Source organism: Erpetoichthys calabaricus, chromosome 8, assembly GCF_900747795.2.
Source record: "Erpetoichthys calabaricus chromosome 8, fErpCal1.3, whole genome shotgun sequence".
In the NCBI taxonomy this organism is placed as follows: Eukaryota; Metazoa; Chordata; class Cladistia; order Polypteriformes; family Polypteridae; genus Erpetoichthys; species Erpetoichthys calabaricus.
This window is the reverse complement of record NC_041401.2, coordinates 112,999,900-113,021,277: the sequence shown is the minus strand read 5'-3', so window position 1 is coordinate 113,021,277 and position 21,378 is coordinate 112,999,900. Positions and strand designations below refer to the sequence as shown.

Here is a 21,378-nt window from a genome sequence, read left to right as displayed (position 1 = left end):
TTTAAAGAGACTGCTTCCAGCATTGTTTTAACCTTGTTGTATTTAATGAAGACTTTTTTCTATTGGATTTTAACCTCCACTTCACTTCTGTTTTTATGGGATTAGTTATTTATTGAAGGATTCTGAAAGCACTACACTTTATTTAATTTGGACTTTGTTTTTGATTGTTGTTTTATTGATTTTAATAAAAGCACTTGGCACTTTTTGCACCATCCCCTTGCTCCATTGTAGTGCCTCACTGTCATCCTCATCGGTAACATTACCGACGGTGACGAGGTTAATGGCTCCCGGAAGCGAGATGGGAGCATGCAGCGAAGCCGCATCATCACAGACTTTACCTCAAAACTGTAATCTCCTCTCCACCCAGTTCCTCCTCACTTCCTTCATGCCAGAACTCAACTCATGCAAGGTTAGTTTATGGTTAGTTTCTGTATTACGGATTTTTCAAATGTTCATTTTCCGGTTTGTAGTGTGAATTGTTGCAATGTTACTTTTCTTGGTTGTTTATTAAATTACGGATTTTTCAAATGACCATTTTTTCCCTGTGCTTAAAACTCATTAAAAAAAAGTGTTTACAGAGAACGGTTCATAAATTCTTATGAATGTGAATTCTTGCAATGTTACTTTTCAGTGTTATTCAATGTTTTTACATTTAGTTTACTATTACGCTGTGCATTCTATGGTTTGATTAACTATTTTTGTGATTAAAAATCTTTAAAAAATATATATTTACATACAGTTCGTACGGTCTGGAATGGATTAATTGTATTTACATACAATCCTATAGGGGAAATTACTTCGGGTTACGACCAGACTTTTGGAACGAATTACGGTTGTAGGGGAAATTACTTCGGGTTACGACCAGACTTTTGGAACGAATTACGGTTGTGACCCGAGGTTCCACTGTAACTTTGAGCACAAAGAGAATACCAATTTGTGAGGTATTCATTGGGAGATTTGAAACTTGACAGAACACCTTATGAGAAAGAGTGGACTCTCCACTATCTACATCCAGATAGTGTTCAGAAGCCATTAAAAAGGCTAGCAGGACGTTAGGCTATAAAATGTGACGTGAAGAGTACAAGTCAAAGGAAGTAACCCACTGTTGTGGCCTCATCTGGAGTCCTGTGTGCAGTTTTGGCCTCCACACTACAAAAAAGACAAAGGAGCACTACAGAAGGTCCAGAGAAGAGTGACTAGGCTGATTCCAGGACTGAGTGGTATGAGTTATGAGGAGAAGCTGAAACTTTTCAGTTTAAGCAAACAGAGAAGAGGTGACCTGACTGAAGGGTAGAAAATTAGGAAGGGAATTAGAATAGTGGAACAAGACTGGAAGTGAAACAAGTGGAACAATAATTTCTTCAACAACAACACAGGGGTATGGCTGAAATTTGTTAAGGGCAGATTTCACACAAATGGAAGGAAGAGGGAGCACGCATGAACAAAAAGAGTCAAAGAGAGGTGAACAACAACAGAGGAAAAGTTGGACAAGGCCACTTATGAAACTGGAGAAACTACCCAATCCGCAGGACTCCAACAGGTGAACCTCGATAAACGAGTGGAAAACAGCAAAATGAGGAAGGGCTCTGAAAGGAGAGTGGATCCTCCTTTATTTATCTTCTTGATTTGAGTTTTGGAGAAGGTCTTGTTGGCCAGATGAGGAGACGGAAGGGAATGGTTTCTTTTCAACTTTTAAGAGCATTGCTTCACAATCCCACTGAAAGTGAAATACAACTAACTTTTCTAATGTCCTTTTAAAGGACCGTTTTTTTGTTTTTGCAAAATTCATTGTATAGTTTGGTGTAAGTGTATTTATTGTTTATTGTAAGTGGTGTTCTATTGTTCTTCATGTAACAGAAAGTATTGCAAGAAAGTACTGCACTATAAGAGTATTGAGGCTTTGTATTTTCCACTTATAATACTAATTTCTTTTTTATTCTTTCATTTACTTCTGTTGGTGTGCGTTGCATTTGTGAAGTGGTGCGTTTCCCGAAAATTTATTGACAACAGAGACTCAAGGAGAGGAACAACATGCATGTTGCCATTGACTGACTTTCCAAATTTCCAAACTCTTTACCAAGCAAATGAATAAAGCTTGTAAAATGGAGGTTGACAATAAAAACGTGAGGCATATATCATGTAGAGATTTTTTTTTTATTTACACCACAATAATAACAAGTTGTCATAATGTGGTACAAAATACTGAAATCCTTATTATCTGTATATAGAAGTTTATTTTGCCTAAAGAAAGACATCATTGGCCATTTGGGAAATACAACCCAAAATAAAACTTGTAATGCCATCTGGCAATTTCAGGACTATCAAAATTGAATTCCTGAAAAATGAAAAAAAGACAAAAAAAAAAAAAAAAGCATAAATAAAAATAAAAAGGAACAATAAATGTTACCATCACAACAACAAAAGCCCACACTGGAACCATGTTTTGTGCATAAAATACAAAAGAGTCCAACTGCTACCAACAGTGGCACTGAGGGCGTGCAGTGTTCAGTGTAGCGAGCACCCATTTGAAACTGCAGCGTCAACGAGTTTCTGAATGCTGGACTACATGTAAATGCAGATCGTAAAAAAAGCACTTCATTTTTGTAAGCCCCGGTATTATAGATGAAGATTGAACATGAAATGAAAGTTATTGCACGCACCAACTTTTGTTCTGTGCCCAAGAAATCTGGGGCCGACAGGCCAAAGGGATTCAGTGCTCAGATTGATGCCCAACAGAAATGCAAACACCCCACAACTGTAGCATTGGATATCCGACTGTCACATGGTGTGAGTGGTTTCTTCAGAAATAAACAACAACTTTCATTTGTTAACAACTGGATTTCTTAATCCAAAGAAAAATACATATGTACAGTACGTAGCTCCTCTACCCAAACAAAGGCAAATGACAATAACAAAACATATTTTAAAGTAGTTACATTAGTGTCTTTTCTTTTAAAAAGATGGATTTTGATATGAAACACTAAAAGAGACAAACTTGGAATGCAACTTTGTTTCCTTGACAGGGACTGAGTGAGAGGTTGGAGGAGAATGAGGGTCCAGCAGAAAAAGCAAACTTTCACAATTAGATCACTTTTATTTGTCATGTAGATCTTTTTTTTTGTCCCAAACCACAGTGGTTGCTTATCGTTTTACTTGCTGAAGTGCGATGAATGGGTATACAATTCTGAGGTGGCAGAACAGACCAGTAGAGTGCTAAGTGACTCCAGATGTTGCTAAAACAATCTCCGACCCCTTCCCCTTTTCCCACCCACTAAACCTGAAAAAGAACACAACAAATCAAACAAAATACAGGCAGTCTGTTGTGTTTCTGTGTAGTTTACCTAAAACATTTTCTACATAAATACAATAAAATCTATCCTTTGTAGGTCACAAGTGCTAAAGAGTCTGTAAAATTCTCAAATGTTTAAGTAGTTCAGTTTTTACAATTAAAAAAGCACATTTTGTTATCTTATTGAAGACATAAAGAACATCTTTCGTTCTCCTTCTGACCAAAAAATAAAAATACAAAATATCCCAATCCTGTACTTTTGTAGATGCCATAAAACCAAAGTCCTCCAGTGCTATTCCATTGTGCAAATATATTACAAGGACAATCATCAGGCATGCCAGCGAACAAACCATGCAAAAGAGAAAACAGAAAATAAAGTACAAATGTAAAATATACTCTTCAATGAAGGCAGCAATTTAAAAAAAAACAAAAAAAAACCCAAAGGAATGGACACGTGAAATTTCAAATAAAAAGGAATGTTCTGGTAATCACGCTTAAAAAAAACTTTCAAACAGTGACATCTATAAGTAAAGGTTAGCTAAGAACGCTGTCACTTGCCAGACAGCAAAGCGTGTCATTTGTAATAAACAGGTTCTTTTCAAAGTTGGAAACGCACGCACACACACACACACTAGTTAACATGCTTAATACATCCTCGGGTGGTTTTAAAGTTAAAATCAATACAGTTTCTTTTACTCTAACATACTTTAAGTACGTGTGGCTGTTGCTAAACTTCCCTGGGGATAAATGTAGAAGCAAAAATGGGCAAAAATGTGCCCTAACCCAGACAGCACTACAATAAACCACTATCCACGTAAGAGGTATGACATTCCAGCAAACGTCTTGTCCAGCTCTGGTCAGTGAATTGAACCAATATTAGGTGCCAAGGAAAAAGCATCAGTTCAAAAAAAAAAAAAAAAAATATATATATATATATATAAACAAAACAACACCTTCCACCTTCAGCCCACCATGTTGATAGCGATCATGGTGTATGCTTTGCGCGCGTTTTTACCCCCCCCCCCTTTTAAAATGAGTTTTAATTCCTGTTTTAATCCGTATTATTGTCAGCATTAAAATGTCAAATCATCTTAAAATATAAGACTGAGGAGGAAACTGGAAAAGGTATCATATTTGGCATCTTTAGATTTGTTTTGATCGTCAGGCTTTCAGATGAGACACACAGATTTTTGCATTTGGCAGAGAGCCCTGATTACAAAATAATTTTTAAATAATATAATGTAGATTTCAGGCAGTTGTATTTTTAAACTATTACTGATTATATGAAAATACATTTTATGTTTTGGGTACATTTATATTTGTAAATACTCCAAATTAAATAGATTGTTTGTACTTTACATATGATTTGAAATTGTAAATCATAAACTAAACATTTATATTGTTAAAATATATATCTCTAGAGCACATACTGAAGCAATCTTGCTCTTTAAAATTCATTTTTAGAGTTAATTTTACATTTTTGGTAAAGTAAGCTTGCTCAATCTTTGTCGGATCACAAAGTAACAATGGCACTTCTACTCGTGATGGAGTATGGGAGCTGTCAACGCTCAGAACATTTACCTATGAGAGACTTTTACCTTCTCGTAAAACGAAAAACTTCATGAACTAATCATGGCTAAGAGAAGGCCATTATACTATCGCACAGACCAGCCAAATATAGTTTTACTTGAACTAGGCAGAAAATAAATTTAAATCAAACAAAGTGAAATATTAACATGATGATGTGCACAACCAGCAAGAACTAAATTAGCAATGAAAGGCTTTGTGTAGGTAACACTCTGTAATCCCTATCAATTAAACACGCATTCTCTTCTCTGCATAGCAGAAACTTTAATGGACACACTGGGCTCTTGCATGGACAGGTGGAATCACAAAGAACTAAAGTACTTAAACAAAAAAAGTTGCGTCAGGTTAGAGAAATGGCGCAACGAGGGCTAAATCAGTTGGAGTCATGCCGACAATGGTGTAGAGAGGCAGAAATGATATAAAATGCGCTAACAACTTGGATGAGGCGCTGCGAAGGCTGAATGAGATGAATATACTATACTGGGCAGATGTGTACTTGCAAGTACAGCTGCAGAAGAACCATGCACTTCAACTGCAAGTATTCAAAACATTTAAAGAGGTTTACAGTGTTGGTGCAGTTGACAGTTAACTGTACTGGCAGGTGCTGACATTTTTCCATTGCTTTGCCTACTACTGGTAACTTAGCTTTATAATGCAGGACTCTGCCACAATAGATAAAAGCTGGCAGTCTCAGGCAGCAGGGATAAAAGTCAAAAAATCAGTAAATGAAAAAAATTTATTTGACAATATTGCCTGCTAGCAGTTCAAAAATGTATCCTGTAGGCTTAAAAAATGAAATTTTACTAAAGATGTGCATCCCATAGAAATGTTTCGACGGACGATTAATGAACAGTCAAACCCATCCCCACAAATGCATGCATGCACGCACGCATGCACACAACGTGGTAAGCTGGCCAGCCACCTTCCCACACATCATGTGTAACTGCTGTTTAATCACAGCTCCGCTACACATTTTGCCTTAGCTGTGGTACGATACGCTTGCTGTTTTCATTGGGCTAAACTAACAACATGTCTTTTCTGATTTCATTAAATGAGTACAGTATAGCTTACCAAAGCAGCTATACCCAAAAACACTGTTGGGGAAAGGAATGCTTCAAAACAAAATGTGACTTTTGAGCTGTGGACAAAGTATTATAATGGTGTTATTTTCTGAACATTTGGATGCCTTGAGTAGAAACTATTTTTTTAAATAAAGAAACAGTCAAAAATAAACAAACTAAATAAAAGCATGTTTTAATGCTAGTTTTTGTATGCCATGGCAACCCACAACAGTGCAGTTTAAATATGAGAAAGCGCCTAACCTGACTTGGTTAAGGGTATAGAATATCACCTTGTGAGACTTTTTCCTTTTTTACCTTTTTTTCTTTTTCTTTTTTTTTTAAGAAGACTGCATTTTTATATAAATGTACTATGAACAGAACATATAGTAAATATACAATTGTTTGGAATCATTATACAAAGTAGAAATAAACTCCCCCATCCCCAACCCTCCCACCTAACCACAAGCGATACATGTTTCACGTTTTGAATTTATGCTCAAAACTGCCACCAGCTGTTTGAAGCCTACAGAATGTTTTCTTTTTCAAACTATTAATTGCACAGGAAAAATAATAAGGCAAATTTAAAAAAAATACATACAAATTATTAACAAGGTAAAATTTCTTACAGGTCAAGACCAGAAATATAGAATTAACCAAAAAAGTACTGGCAAAATAAAATAAAAAGGAAAACTTCACAAAGAATGCTCTGATGGACTTATGTGCAGTAGGGAAAAAAAAGAATGTATATTCTTAATATTTTCCCCAATGTTATTAATAATATAAACAAACCGGTTGAAATCAGACTACAAAGTAATGCTTAAGGTAGTTGCCAGGTGGCTAAACATTAGTTGGATCGCTAACTTCATCCTTGACCACTGTGCTCCAATACTGCCTGAAAAAAGCCATTACTCACAAGTTTTGGACAGTGTATAGGTATCAATTTCTCTTTCCATCCACTGTATGAACCTGCTTATCCAATTTAGGGTTGCATGAAGATAGAGCTTGGCATATACTGTGTGTGTGTATATGTGTGTATATATATATATATATATATATATATATATATATATATATATATATATATATATATATATACACACATACAAACATATACTGAGTAAGTACCTTCAGATATCATGCATCTTATGTTAGAAACCATTTGTCATGCTAATATGCAAGACCAGATCAGTCCTGCAGGCACTGTCAAGTTCCTGAAACAAAACCAAAAAAGAAGAAAAAACATAAAGCAAAAATATCACTATAACATGATGTGCTGGTGCTCAATGGCACATTCACATTCTTTTTACTGTTATTATTGTTAAACGACTATCCTTGGATGACACAGGAGACGGAAAAAGACAATCACACTTAGTAAGCTGTGCAAAAAGACAAGTGCATCCATGTTTAGTCATGCTGAACTATGCTTACTGTTATTAATATTGTACTGGAAGAGGACAATGTGTTAAATATTCTTGGGGAAAAATGTAACATGTAGACTATTACAAGCAGTCAATATATATATGTATATATATATGTATGTGTGTGTGTATTTTTTCAAATATTGGTCAGCAATGTTACTGTATTTACATTGCAATTTCACAATACCCATTAAGGTTTATATTTTTAGATTGTATAAAATATACATAAAGCTAAGGATCTCTGCTTGGACTAGCTTACATTATTAACGGTCATCAGCTGGAAGCAACCTCTCATGCTTTAGTTGTGTTATTATTACATTTCCAACCCCCATGAAAGACATTCTACGATTTGAAAAACTGACAAGTTGTACTAAAAGGTACATGCTTTAAAAACCTGAAATATCTCCAGTCAGTGTTGTTAGCTACACAACACAAGAAAGTGTATGCTAAATGTTAAAAACTGAGCCAACATTTTTCAGCTGTTCCAACCATGTTTACCCGCCTCCATAACTGGCAACTACCTTACAAACTGCTTTTGATGCTTCAATTTAAATGGAGAAAAGGGAAAAAAATAAAGAAAAAAAAATAAAACAAGGAATTTTCAGAGAAATTCTTAAATACAAGCCATTGTCCATTCTACTCCTTCAGTAAACATGTGGAGCATCTTCTACCTCCTTTGCTTTTCCACCATCATGGTTTCTAACATTTCCAATCTTGTGTCCAAAAGGATGGATTTTCTGGAGGGGAGGGGGAGATTGTTCTTTTATGCAATTTGTTTAAGGCATTGTTCTTCTGAATTCAACATGAAATCCATCAGGTCAAGAAAGGCACAAACTCTCATTCTTCAAAGATTTTTTGAGCCTGAAGCCCACACCTTCAGTTATAGTCCTCACTCCTGGAAACCATTTTATGTTGTTTTATTTTTGCTGTTTTATCATCAGAACAAAGTTGTCTTATTTGTAATATATGTAATCATCAACTGCTTGTAAATAGATTAAGATCCACTTAAAAAATCTACCATGTGTAACATTGGCCATTCCAGGTCATAAAAACCATAGTTAAAAGGTTAAAGCACCAGCTTTCACATTTAGACCATTTTTTATTTCTGACTGAAATTGTCTGCGTCCTCTGCCAAAAACAGCCACTACGGCTGCCTTTCATTTCAGAACTCTGAATGAATGGAACGCATTTTTTTTTTTTTAACTTTTTCATCTGCTTTCCAGACATCATTTTTTCTTCCTCACTTTCATTCTTGTATCGCCAGACCTTGAATGAAGACAACAACAGGATGCTGGCGTAGTGAGCAGAAACAGGAAATGAAATTGTTGTTTCCTGGCAGACTTGTGTCAGAGACGCAAGAAGGACTCTGAACCATTGACGTCAAGGGACAGGTCCAGTCGGCTTCTACAGTGGTGGTTCCTCTTCCATTGGTTCATCTTCTGGCCTGCAGACAATGTAAGATATTTAATTGACTATCAGGCAAGCACCTACAAAACTCTTCTTAGAAAACACGAAGAACAGATTTTCTTTCTGACCTTGTGCACCTGATATTTTTATTAGATTAGGCATTACACCTAGTTTTTAAAACATAGTAAAAATTTCACAGTACTTTTCAATAATGATAAACCCAACAAAAGATGTAATTATTTCCTGGCAAGTTTTTCATAACAAAGTACTTTCTCAGAACGTATGTACTTCACAATTTAAGGTATGTGGCAGGTGGCCAGGGTCCATGCCCAGCCGGGACACCCCTGCACTCTATATTCAGGGGGAGCCGCCCTGGACAGTGCAATACCTCCCCCTGGCCACTAGATGGCTTCCCCCCTGGGTTGGAGCGATGCCTTGGTTTCCTGCAGGGCTCCATGGAAATTGGAGTTGGGTACAGCCCTTTTGAGCCCCGCAAGCACCACCAGGGGGTGCTGTAACTGGGACTCCTGAGCCCGTGTGGGCAGTGTATTCGTCACACCCGGAAGTGCAGCCGGAACTCGGCGATCAAGCACCTGGAGCACTTCTGGTTGAATATAAAATGAGTCATCGACCACTACTCTGCTTTCAGAGTTGGGTGGAGAAGGACAAGGTTGCTTGGGAGGAGTGGTGGTGCCAGAAAGAGAGGAGCGTGATTTATTTGTGTGTTGTTTGGGACTGTGTTGTGCCTGTGAGGATTACAGGGAAGACGTGCCTCACAGATGAAGAGAAATAGTTTATTTATTTTACACGTGCCTCCGTGTCAATCTGTGTTGGGTCGGGCGCAATATAGTGCCTTTCTTACAGGTATCATTGTATTTTTATTACTTATACTAATGTATTTTATGTTCCTCCATCTTTACAACTGTCTGTGTCAAAACGTTTGAACCATTTATCTTCAATCTCAGCACTTCATTCATTTGAGTTATAGGCTCCCAATATGTAAGGATCCACTTCAATTACACTGTGTGTTGGTGGATGTTGCTGTACACATCCTGACAGTAATGAATTAAGGCAAGCATGTGTTTATTTGAACTGACAGGACTTTTGGCTTTGGGTTTATCTCTGCTGTTTGATGTTACACACAAGAAATTACAGTCACATCACAATTTTACGGTTATTAGGCATAAAATGAAAATATATTGATTAAATTGCCTCAAGAAGGGCCTACATCACAGGAAAATAGTTATGCTTATCCAAGACAAGCCCAACAGCAGGCTGTCTTAAGTGTCTGAGATGGAATTTCAATGTATTTGCAAGTGAGTACAGTACTTATAAACTGATTTGGTTTACATCACGTTTGTAAATTAATCAACTAAATAACAAGGGAAAAACACAGAAGCAAACATTACGTATGCATTGATAAGAATCTGCAACATTCATATTTATGAATTTTTTTTCTAAAATGGTGAGTCAGTTTTAGGCTAGGGGTGGCTTTTTATGACAGGTCACCTTTGAAAACTGACATTTTTAACAGAACTTCAACAACATTATTTCTAATGATTTCAGTTTTCAAAAAACTTTTAAAAAGCAGCAGCTACTTTACTTTTTTTTTTTATTTAGAGATATCATTTCTGTTAAGCCCAAAGAAAATTTTTACCCTATCATGAGGGTAGAATGATATATTGACACATACTGGCATGCTGTCATCCTGGTTCTTTTAATTTTGCATCATTCTTTATACAATTTTAATCTGTTCTTAAATTAATTTTCCAATGCAGATTAAGACAAAACTGGGGAGGTTTAGATAAGAGAGGGGACAAAATGAGGGGCATACTAGACAAATCATGCTTCTTAGTATTGGAAGAGGAAGAAGTCTGTTTGTAGAAATACTGTAGAGTAATTCAGAAGAAATAAGACTGATTGCACATCACAGAATAATCATATTAAGAAATACAAAAGGGGACTTGTGTGTAAACATCACATAAGGAGCAAAGGGCAGTGAAAAATGCAGGTACAGCATGCTTACCTCTTTTCCATACTTTTGACTCCTACTGATAGGGAAGCCATGGCAGTTACAGTCTCTGCTTCCTCCGTCTCACATTTCTGAGCTTCAATCAATGAGTAACCCACTGTTGATGAGTGGCGCTGGACTGATCGCCAGTATTTACCTATTTAAATAAAAAGAATATTTTCAGTAGGGCATAAATTCAAATTAATTGATTTAGAAAGTGATTATTTTTACAAGTAACATCACTGGTTCTCAAGGTCAGCCTTGGGGTCCACTGCTGCAGTAGGTTTTTCTCCCAAATGACAAAATAGTGTTAAACTTTTAAAGCTATCTCAAAAATAAAATGCAAATCTCACTCTTTTGTACTTTTAGCACTGCATAATAAGAGAAGAAGAAAAGGGACCAACTCTTTAAACAATTAGACCAAATACAAGTTAATGACTTGCTCTTTGTGAAATCCCTTGGAATAAAATCCTACAGCCACTGATTGTTCCAGGCTGGAACTTCAGAACCACAATTTTACATTATTTCATTAAAACTAAAGGAAATGGTAACAACACCAAAAACACACCACTTAAGAAATTTTCAAGGGGGCTAATGAATTTCTTTACCCAACACAGAACATGTGCTGTTTATTATTTCTTTATTTTGTCACTTTTGATTCCAGATTTTGAGTATTTTTTTTCTCCACAAAATTACTGTTTTTATTATTACATTGATTTATCCTGATGTTTCAAAGCCTTCAAATATAAAAAAAAACTCTTACCAGGAAATTAGGATTGTCAAAGTTATATTAAAATGATTTTTATAATGACTTTCGTCTTGTCACATATTCCCAACTAATGAATTCACTGTTGCAACAAAATATTACTTAGATAAATCTCATCTAACATTTAGCATTAATAGTACAACATTCCTGCTTAGATGAAAATGTACAATGTTCTATAAGAAATGCACATTCTAAAAATAAATTGACAAACTAAAAATTGTAGTGCTTCTTTATGTGCGGTATTATGGTAGTTAAAGAATCCCACATAATATATCAGTTTGTTGGCAAAAGTCCTGTAAACGAAGAGTGGACAAACAGACTTTAGGAGAGAGAGAAGGCAGGAATATTAGCTTGTACAATAAAGAAAGTGGATTAATAAACTGAGAAAAAGGAATCTGAGGCAGTATGTTGTTCATAGAGAAGAATGGCACTCAATGGCACAGTATAAGAAATGAGAAACATGTCTTAGGCAGAAATTAAAACATTGTGGAATAGTGGGTCTGCGAATTAACAAATAGGGAGTCCATTTATAAATAGATAAATAAATAAATGGCTTGATCTTTGCGGGTGTGCATGCACACGCAGCTGCGGGAGGTTGGTGAGGTAATTTGAGGCAAGACGCACCTACACATCAAGGTGTGGTCTGTCTCAATTGCTTCATCAGCTTTTAATGGTATGCAATTGAGATACTACACCCATGGAGGTATTTAACACTAGAATTACTAGAGCCTACGAAAAAACCTGTAGATCCGGCCCACCTTAAATCCGTTCGCACCTCTCCCTCAGCGTCTTTTGTCCTGTAAATGTGCCGATTAAGACAAGCAGCCTGCTATTCCATCCCCCACCACCGCAGACTGTGCACAAACTTCTACCAGCTCATGCCTTGATTGATTATCTGGGAGTGAAGTGCTGGAGTTTTAGAGTGGAAATAATCGTTATTTGGAACACATGCATTTCATGTGTGTTCTGTTTCTATAATAATCTGTGTAAACACATTGTTAAAACAGAAACGTTTGTCACATTTTAGTAGTAAATGACAAAATGTTGGCATAAACTATATAATGTGTGAAGCCTGAAGTCCAAAGATCAAATAAACACTTTCACAAAAGGTTCAAGGATGATACAACAGCTTCCGTGGCGTAGCGGTAAGATTTGCTGACTTGTAATCAAGAGTCCCAGGTTTGATCCCGTCTGCCTCCTGTATTTGCCATTTTCAGTAGTGAGCTGCTCTTACTGTTAATATTATACAGTACACACATACATTTGGCTTATGTCTGTAACAGACGGTGTACATTTATAGGACTTGTGGTGTTTTGAGGCAATGGTACTGGACATTCTCTGATCGGGAGGGATAAAAGCTGACACACAAACACTGGTGAATCTGCCTTCTTCGTATCTCACCGTCACTTGATTTTTTTTTTTATTCAGCTTTATTGAGTGTTCCTGCTCATGCTGAATTAGTATGCACCTTATGGTCTATGATGTTAAAAAAAAAAAAAACAAAAAAAAAAAACAGAGACATAAGTATATATAATATTTGGAATTATTCATTTTATGACCTGTATAGTACATTTCGGAAAACATTGTGGCACGGATGCAACATTATTCATATTATTTATCACTCCCAGATAATCAATCAAGGCATGAGCTGGGAGAAGTTTGTGCACGGTCTGTGGCGGTGGGGGATGGAATAGCAGGCTGCTTGCTGCTTGTCTTAATCGGCACATTTACAGAACAAAAGACGCTGAGGGAGAGGTGCGAATGGATTTAAGGTGGGCTGGATCTACGAGTTTTTTTGTAGACTATGGTAATTCTAGTGTTAAGGGGGAACTAGCACGGATGAAGGAAAGGAGAAAATAGACTAGCCAGCAAGAGAGAGGGGAGGAGAGACACAAAGGAGGTTAAAATAAGAGGAGGAGGAAAAAGGAGAGGCAGAGACAGAGAGAGCGCCTGTGCTGAACTGAGTGAGGCAGGTGGTTGAGTGTGAGGCTCGGGGTTGTAGAGGCTGGAGGCTTTGGAAGGGGAGCTTCTACTGAGTAAATGTTTGCCTAGAGTAGGAGCAGCCCTATAAGTGGTGTTGCTGCGGATGCTGAGAGACTGGCGGAGGGGGACGTGTGCAGCTCAGCTTGGTGCCAAAGGATTGCCAAAAACCAGGCAATGGTGACCTGAGCCGGGATTTGAAAGTTGTCTGTTATATGCTAGAGATGGGATATATTCCAACCCCTGATGACATCTGAACCACTCCTAAATTAATAATTCTCTAGTCTGCATCAGCAAAGCATATTTTAAGGGCAAACAGGTAACAGAGCTCAAAATATTTCTGGCCTGACACTGCACGCTTTGAATTAAGTTGTGTAGTGATCAGTGGCTCATCAAGACATATTTTGCACTTGTCCAAGAAAAGACTTTTAAATAATTGTTTTAATATTTTTAAAAACTTGTATTTTACAGTGATTTGGCATTTAAATTATAACAGTGCCCTTGCATTCTCTGGTTTTAAATTAAAAAAAATAACGAAAATTATTCTATCTCTGTGCTTCACCATCACTCATCAGTAACTCAGTTTCTGAATCCAAGTTTACCAATACAGTGTCATATGCAGCCAGGGCCTTCCTTACAAAAGCAGCAAGACAAATACCAACCTAAGAGCAGAAGCCCATTTTTGGGGATGAATGGACTTAGATGCCCTCACTCATACATATACTAGGATAATTTATAATAACTTAACATTTTCCATTAAATTGTGAATCACGTACTACAAGAAGAGCAGAAATAAAGGGAAGGTGGATTCCAGATGAAAGCCAGGAAAAACACTTCTGAAGTATTGTAGAAACCTGAGTATGTTACATCAACTGCCTGTGAACTTCGCAGGCATCAAGTGTTCTTGTCATTTTTGCTCATTGAACATTCAATAACTTAACAGTAGCATTTGGCATAGGACATATACTGGGTGATTCTAATGGACGGGGCCACAAGTTATGATGTATAACTGTTTTAATAAAGAAGCAATCCAAGCAAAATAAAGATCACAGTATTCCTGGAGAAATATACGAATAAGTGAGGCATGAGGCAGCAGAACATTGGCATCTGTCTGTCGGACTGGCGCCTACAGTGAGCTCCTGTGTACACAAAGTTAATGCATTGGCAGTTACTCTCTAAATTCAGTACAGAAAAGCATGGCATACATGATTGAGTAGAGAGTGTGTCTTATGTGGACGTATTAGGGTACCGGTTCAATCAAGTAGTCTCAGATACCATTCAGGAAGAAGCACAGCGTTAGGGAAACACTGTCGAAACATCTTATTCAGAACTTGGCATGGAGATTGGAAACTACATGATTAGTGTTGCCTCAGTATACTGGAGGCTGACCGAAAATGTCACAACACATTGTGGATGATGTCTGCAGTCATCTCCAGCAATTGCTAATGAAACCTTTACAATGTTTTGACCAAGAGACGTGAAGGTCATATTTGCAATGTCAGAGGGCTGCAAAGAAAACAAAACTGCATTCACTGTTGTTCAGGAACTGAAGGCAACCGATAAGGAAAAAAGAGTGGCATACTGTCAATGGTTCCAAGAGTTTGTGAGGAAGAATGAGAGAATATTGGACATTACGTGGTTCACAGAGAAGGCCTGGTTTCATTTGTTGGGCTATGTGAATTCGCAAAATACACAAATATGGGGAAGCACGTATCTGTTTGCAATTCACTATTCAGAAGGCAGAAGCTAATAATCCTTCAGTTTATTATATATGCATGTCTTAGTTGAAGTTCAAAGAAAATCCAATTAGACATGCAGAGAACATGCACACTCCACACAGACAATAATCGTTCTCGTGATTTGAATGTAGCAGTGCTAAACCAGTGTGAATTTCAATTTCCATTGTGTCTGGTGTGAACCTGGTTTTCATCTGTACATGTAAGGAAACAAAGTATAATGTTTTGATCAGCCTTTGAACCACCTGGGCGCACCACATTTTATTGGTATATTAACCATTATCACTATAAGAAAATAAAGTAACAATAAAGTTTTTAAAAATGTAAAACCAGTTTCAGAATGTTTCTAAAACAACCACATGTAGTTATTTTTAGCTGCATAGTTATACCATTTCCTATTAATATTATTATAAATTAGCATTTTTACAGTAGCAGCAATTGGTGTACCATACAGTATATATTAATAATAATATTTTATTTATATAGCGCCTTTCCCATGCTCAAGGCACTTCACAGAGTTTAAGAAAGAACAGCAGGGTATACAGTATATAGCATTGTGCTAAACCAGATAAATAAATGAAGAAGAGTAAGATAGTAAATTCAGAGAAAAAAGGCATTAACATACAATATAATTGATAGTCTAGCAGACATATACAGGTTACTTGAGCATCTTGACATAAAGGTTAACTGAGAGAAGGGTAATAAAGTCAAGTACAGCTAAAAGCCTTCCTGAACAGATGTGTTTTGAGTTGTTTTTTAAAAGAATTCATGGAATCAGCTGATCTAATCAATTTCGGTAGGTCATTCCCAAGTCTGGGCACTATACAGCTGAAGGCCCTGTCACCCATGGAGTGTAAATTAGTGTGGGGTATAACAAGATTGCCAGAATCAGAGGACCTTAGTGGGCGGACAGGCACATAGTGATGGAGAAGGTCACTGATGTAGTTTGGCGAAAGGTCATTTAAGGCTTTGTAGGTTATTAGTAGAATATTATATTCAATTCTGTAAGACACAGGGAGCCAGTGAAGGCGAAACAGTGTGGGTGTTATCTGCTCGCTGCTGCTGGTCCGTGTAAGGACTCTTGTAGCTGAGTTTTGAATAAGCTGGAGCTGTGATATAAGATTAGATGGGGCACCTGCCAGTAGGGAATTACAATAATCGATGCGGGATGTGATAAAAGCATTGACAAATTTCTCAGCGTTAGAAAAGCAGAGGAAGGAGCGAACACGTGATATGTTACGGAGGTGAAATTAAGAATGTTTCTTAATGTGATTTATGTGGGCGGAATAAGAAAGGAAGGAATCAAAAATGACACCAAGATTCTTTGCAGTAGAGGCAGGTCTGATTATATCACCGCCAAGACTGATGGGAAGGAGCTCATTTTATTAAGTTGCACTTTAGTCCCAATTTGCAGGAGTTCAGTTTTGTTGCAATTTAATTTTGAAGAGTTCTGCTCCATCCAGGTTTTAATGTCATTGAGGCAAGTTGTGAGCTGAGAAAGCTCTGATGAAGTTCCACTTTTAACATTGAAATAGAGTTGAGTATCGTCTGCATAAAAATGATAACCCAGTCCATAGCTATGGATAATATGGCCAAGGGGAAGCGTATAAATACAGAAAAGCAGAGGACCGAGGACAGAGCAGAAATTATATTAGAATATGATAAAACATTATACAGTAAGATTAATGAAGTACAAAATAAATATACTGTATATCATACATATAATACCAAATCATGCATGTTAAAAGCATAATTCATCTATTGTAAGTTATGTGTTATGGATTCTGATGCATAAATATTCAGGAAGTGAAGGAATTAATTTGTAAAAATTTGCATAGGGTATTTAGCTACAGTGTAACCACCATCCACTATTACGTATTTCATGGTTCTATAACAGTGTGCTTTTGAATGTCTTGAAATGGCACAATTATATAAAATGTATTATTATTACTGTTTTATCGTCTACTACCAAAACTTTGCATTTTCTCCATGTGTATGTAAACTTAAAAAATATGCATCATGTTGACAAGCTACAGAAAAATAAGAGATTAATATCAATGGCTAAAAGGTGTATAACTTCAATTCTATAATTAAAAAAGATGACTACTTAGCCATGACTAGGATTTGAAAGGAATTATTTTCTGGTAGGAGCTGAAGTGTTCCAAGTGCCACTACAAGCTTGCACTGCTCCACCTGCTGGTTTTCAAGCTAGTGCAGTCACATTTCTGAAAATTTCAGATACAGCTTGATCCCTTGCAGTCTAATGCAGAAAACATACTGTAAAATAACACACTATTGTTAATTGTGAATGGCTGCATCTTTATGAGCAGTAATGCGTTTTCAGTTAATCTATAGGGCTTGTTACAGTACTTGCTGCAATATTGGTTTATTGGAAATTAACTCCCCATCTTTATTTACTAAAAACAAAGCTGTACTGCTACAGCAAAAAGGCAGAGGTAAAATAAAGTGTTTACTACTTAATACCAGACTGAAGGGCTATCAGTTTGGATGTGTTAACAGTGTAGGAAAGCCTTCTTGCTTTTTTAGCTGGACATTTCCCAGGAGAAGGATCATAAATCAAAATGTCAAGCAAAATAGTTGTAATCAGACAACCATCAAAGCCAAAAAGCTAACCAGAAATGAAAGTCAAAAAGCATTCATATAGTTATAAGTGCCAAAAATCAACAAAGTCACAATACTTCAATTTGGTCTCACTGTGTTGTGTTGATGATGTCACCTAACAAGAATTCTGGGAAAATGCCCCCTACCAACTAGGAGTGGATTAACAAAATGGAAGCACCCATAAACAAAAGCAAAATACTGTTGCTGTACAACATAAATATTATAATTTAAAATATATTTCATTTCAGATATATAATAAACAAAACACATATCCAGAAATGATCAATGGACTTCAAAACCCCCCAAAAAGTAAAAAGAGATTCCAGAAAAAATGTATTCTTCCAATACTTTTTTTAACAACGTCTTAATCGTAACAGTAACAGGTATACGAAACTACACTCTATAAACTAAAACTCTTGAACACAACAGAGATTTACTAAATATTTTTGAGTAATGAAGGACAAACTATAAGGACAATTAGTTTGTTTTCAATCCTGGGAATTAACAAGATTACTTAAAAGAGTTTGGCAAGACAAACTAAATTAAAATGATTTAGGTCACTGTGAAAGCCTACAACTATTTATATTTTATGGTTTTTAAAGTTAATTTGAGTGATTAAGAACACTTGAGTGGACAGCCACGGATTCCGTTTCACTGGGGTATAAGTATTTGATGACACACAGGCCAAATTCCCTTAGTTATCCATCACAACAGGAAAGACCCAAGAACACAAAAATGGTGTATGACAAAAGGTTGTTGAGCTGTACAAATCGGTAAATGGCTATTATAAAATAGCTAAACATTTGTAAATGCCCATTTCCACTATAACGGGAATAACAAACAATTTTAAAGCAACTGGAGATGTTAAAAATCAGCCTGGAAGTGGATATGTGTCTCTGTTGACCCCACATAGAGTGAGGATGGATCAAGTGAACAAAGAATCTCCAAGGATCATAGCTGAGGGACCTTAGCCATTAGATGGGTCTTGGGGTTAGAAAGTTTCCAAAATTATGACCAGTTATCACCCATAGAACCACAAGTTGTTTGGAAGGGTTCCCTGAAAAAGCCTCTGATGTTATCAAACAAACTTTAGCATCCACAATTTTCCAAACCTTACTGGAACATTCAATGAGATCAAGTTATATGATCAGATAAGAGAAAAAAGCTTTTAGGCAACAAACACAAGAGGTGGTTTTGGCATAGAGGGATTGATGGGGATACAGAGAAGAACCTTACCCACACTGTGAAGTATGGTAGTGAATTTTTGATTTCATGGGGCCGTTTATCTGACAAAGGCCCTGAACAAGTTGGTAGGATACTGTACATGGTATCATGGATTCTATCAAGTATCAGCAGATATTACATCAAAACTTGATTGTCTCTGGGAAGAAACTTAAATAGGGTCATGGTTGTATCTTCCATTAGTACACTGTACCAAAGTGCACCTCAAAATCAACACAAAAATGTTTCAGTGACCAATTAATCAAGTTTTTGCCATAGCCGTCCCATTCTTCTGACCTAAAACCCATTAAAAACTGCTGGTAAGAACTGAACAGGAGAATCTACAAGAACGGACCTCACAATCTGAAGCATCTAGAGAGAGTCTTTGTGGAGGAATGGTCTCAGATCTCTTGACATGTATTCTCCTGCCTCATTAAGCATTAGAGAATAATACTTATCATTATGAGTTGTTATCTTGGTAAGAGGGGAGCCTGCAAAAACTAGTAGTTAAATGAAAGTGTGCAAATAATTGTGGCAATGATCTCTAAGGATATCTATTTTTTTTATCTTAAGAATTTGTTTATCATTTCAATTAATTTCCTTCAATTAAAGATTGATGTTTTGTTAATATTTTGAATGAAACATCAAGATAATAAATAACAGACATTTTTTCATAGCCCATTTATCATGCAAACATTAAACAGATGCAAAGTAATATTTAGGACTTCTAATATTCTTTAAAATTATGAACCAATTTGAAAATACTTTTGTTGTTTTGTTCACAAAGAAAACTTATGGATAAAGTCTGGTAATCTTGTAACTTCTTGCCAAATCCACTGTTACTGAGTTACCCTTTTCTTGTAAAAGATTTTGTGTACAGAGAATGCTGACTAGGATGTAGCTGCAATACAGTGGTTTTCCTGTATAAAAAATAAAATTAAAGAGATTGCTGAATTTTATATTCCTATTAACATTGTATTAAATGTGTTAGAACATCCCTGTCTTGGGTCTGATTGCTTGGACAGGCTTTAGCTACCTGTAGATATGTATTATTAGATTGAATGGATCAGGAAAATAGATAATGGACATGTAAAAGCTTTTTGCTATTTATAGTTTAAAAAAATAAAGCAAGGAAGCTCAATTAATTTATGAAACTTCAGGAAAGGTTTTTAAGCTGAGTTGGGTGGTTTGTAAAGCAAGAAAATCATTTCAGAAAAAATATACTCATTTACTTATAATTACAGTACATACAGTATATAGTTATGTCTGGGAAGATGTTCTTATTGAAAACATGAACCTATATAAACAAGCTTAATTATTTTAAGCAGTAAACTTAACCTAACAAGAAACATCCATTTAATGTTTAATTAGATCTATTGAGTGTGTGTGTATATATGTATATTAATGTTCATTGCTGGTTAACAACTAGAGTTTCTTTTTCAAACCAAAATCAGTCATTTAAGTTCTTTACGGTTTCTTTTCAAAGTGTTGAATTGCAATGCCTTTAACACTTAAATTAACTTGTGTTATTAAAGTGATATGGCTTTGCTGCCCATGCTCAAATTGCATATTAAATCTTCCTAAATCAGCCCAACACACAAGACTTGGGCACAAATGCTCTTTGAAATACTACACTTTCCTAAATATTATGTGTCGAGTCCTTTAGATTATCATTGCTAAATATTTGTTGTTGAAAGTTATTGTAATTGACTGTGTTAAACAGCCATCTTTCACAAGTAGGATGCTTTGTGCCATAGTTAAATAATACAAAGACAGGCTTTCTGAGATCTGCACTCCTTTTCGGATATCTTCCATTACACTACTTTACTTGGCTTCTTCCTGTCTTAGAAAGCAGTATACGTGATGTCACTTGCCTACAGAACATAGCATGGCACCATGGAAACACTTAATAGAAGAAAGTTGTCTTATATTTGAGACTGAAGGGGAGACACATGGTGTTGTGCTACATAGTGCTCAGTTTTTTAACTGTACTTTTTAACTATACTACTTCTACATGTTTACATTAGAGTCCAACTACAAATAAGACATATTCCTTGCCATCTCTTAAAAAATTCTTATTAGTAAAACAAACAAATGGTAAGAAAGTCTTTTGCTGAATCAGTATTCTGATAACTGTGTCATTTTGAAGACTGAATGTATTTTGCACAGCTTGTTTTCAAGTACTTAATTGAAAACAGAATGTAAGTGTAATGATTTAGACAGTTAGCTACACATTAAGTGAAGTGCAATCAAAATGTACTTCTACTTCGAAACATATTC

The 21,378-nt window shown here is 36.1% G+C and overlaps 1 protein-coding gene across 1 annotated transcript in view; it reads right to left on the bottom strand.

The window, feature by feature from the left end:
* Positions 1-2,135: 2,135 nt before the first annotated feature.
* The window catches only part of hdac4 (histone deacetylase 4), a 552,364-nt gene continuing 533,121 nt past the window's right edge, over positions 2,136-21,378 (bottom strand). The window contains 2 exon segments of the mRNA XM_028807299.2: positions 2,136-8,799; positions 10,789-10,930. Coding sequence (XP_028663132.1) covers positions 8,760-8,799; positions 10,789-10,930 — 182 coding nt within the window. The 3' untranslated portion in view covers positions 2,136-8,759.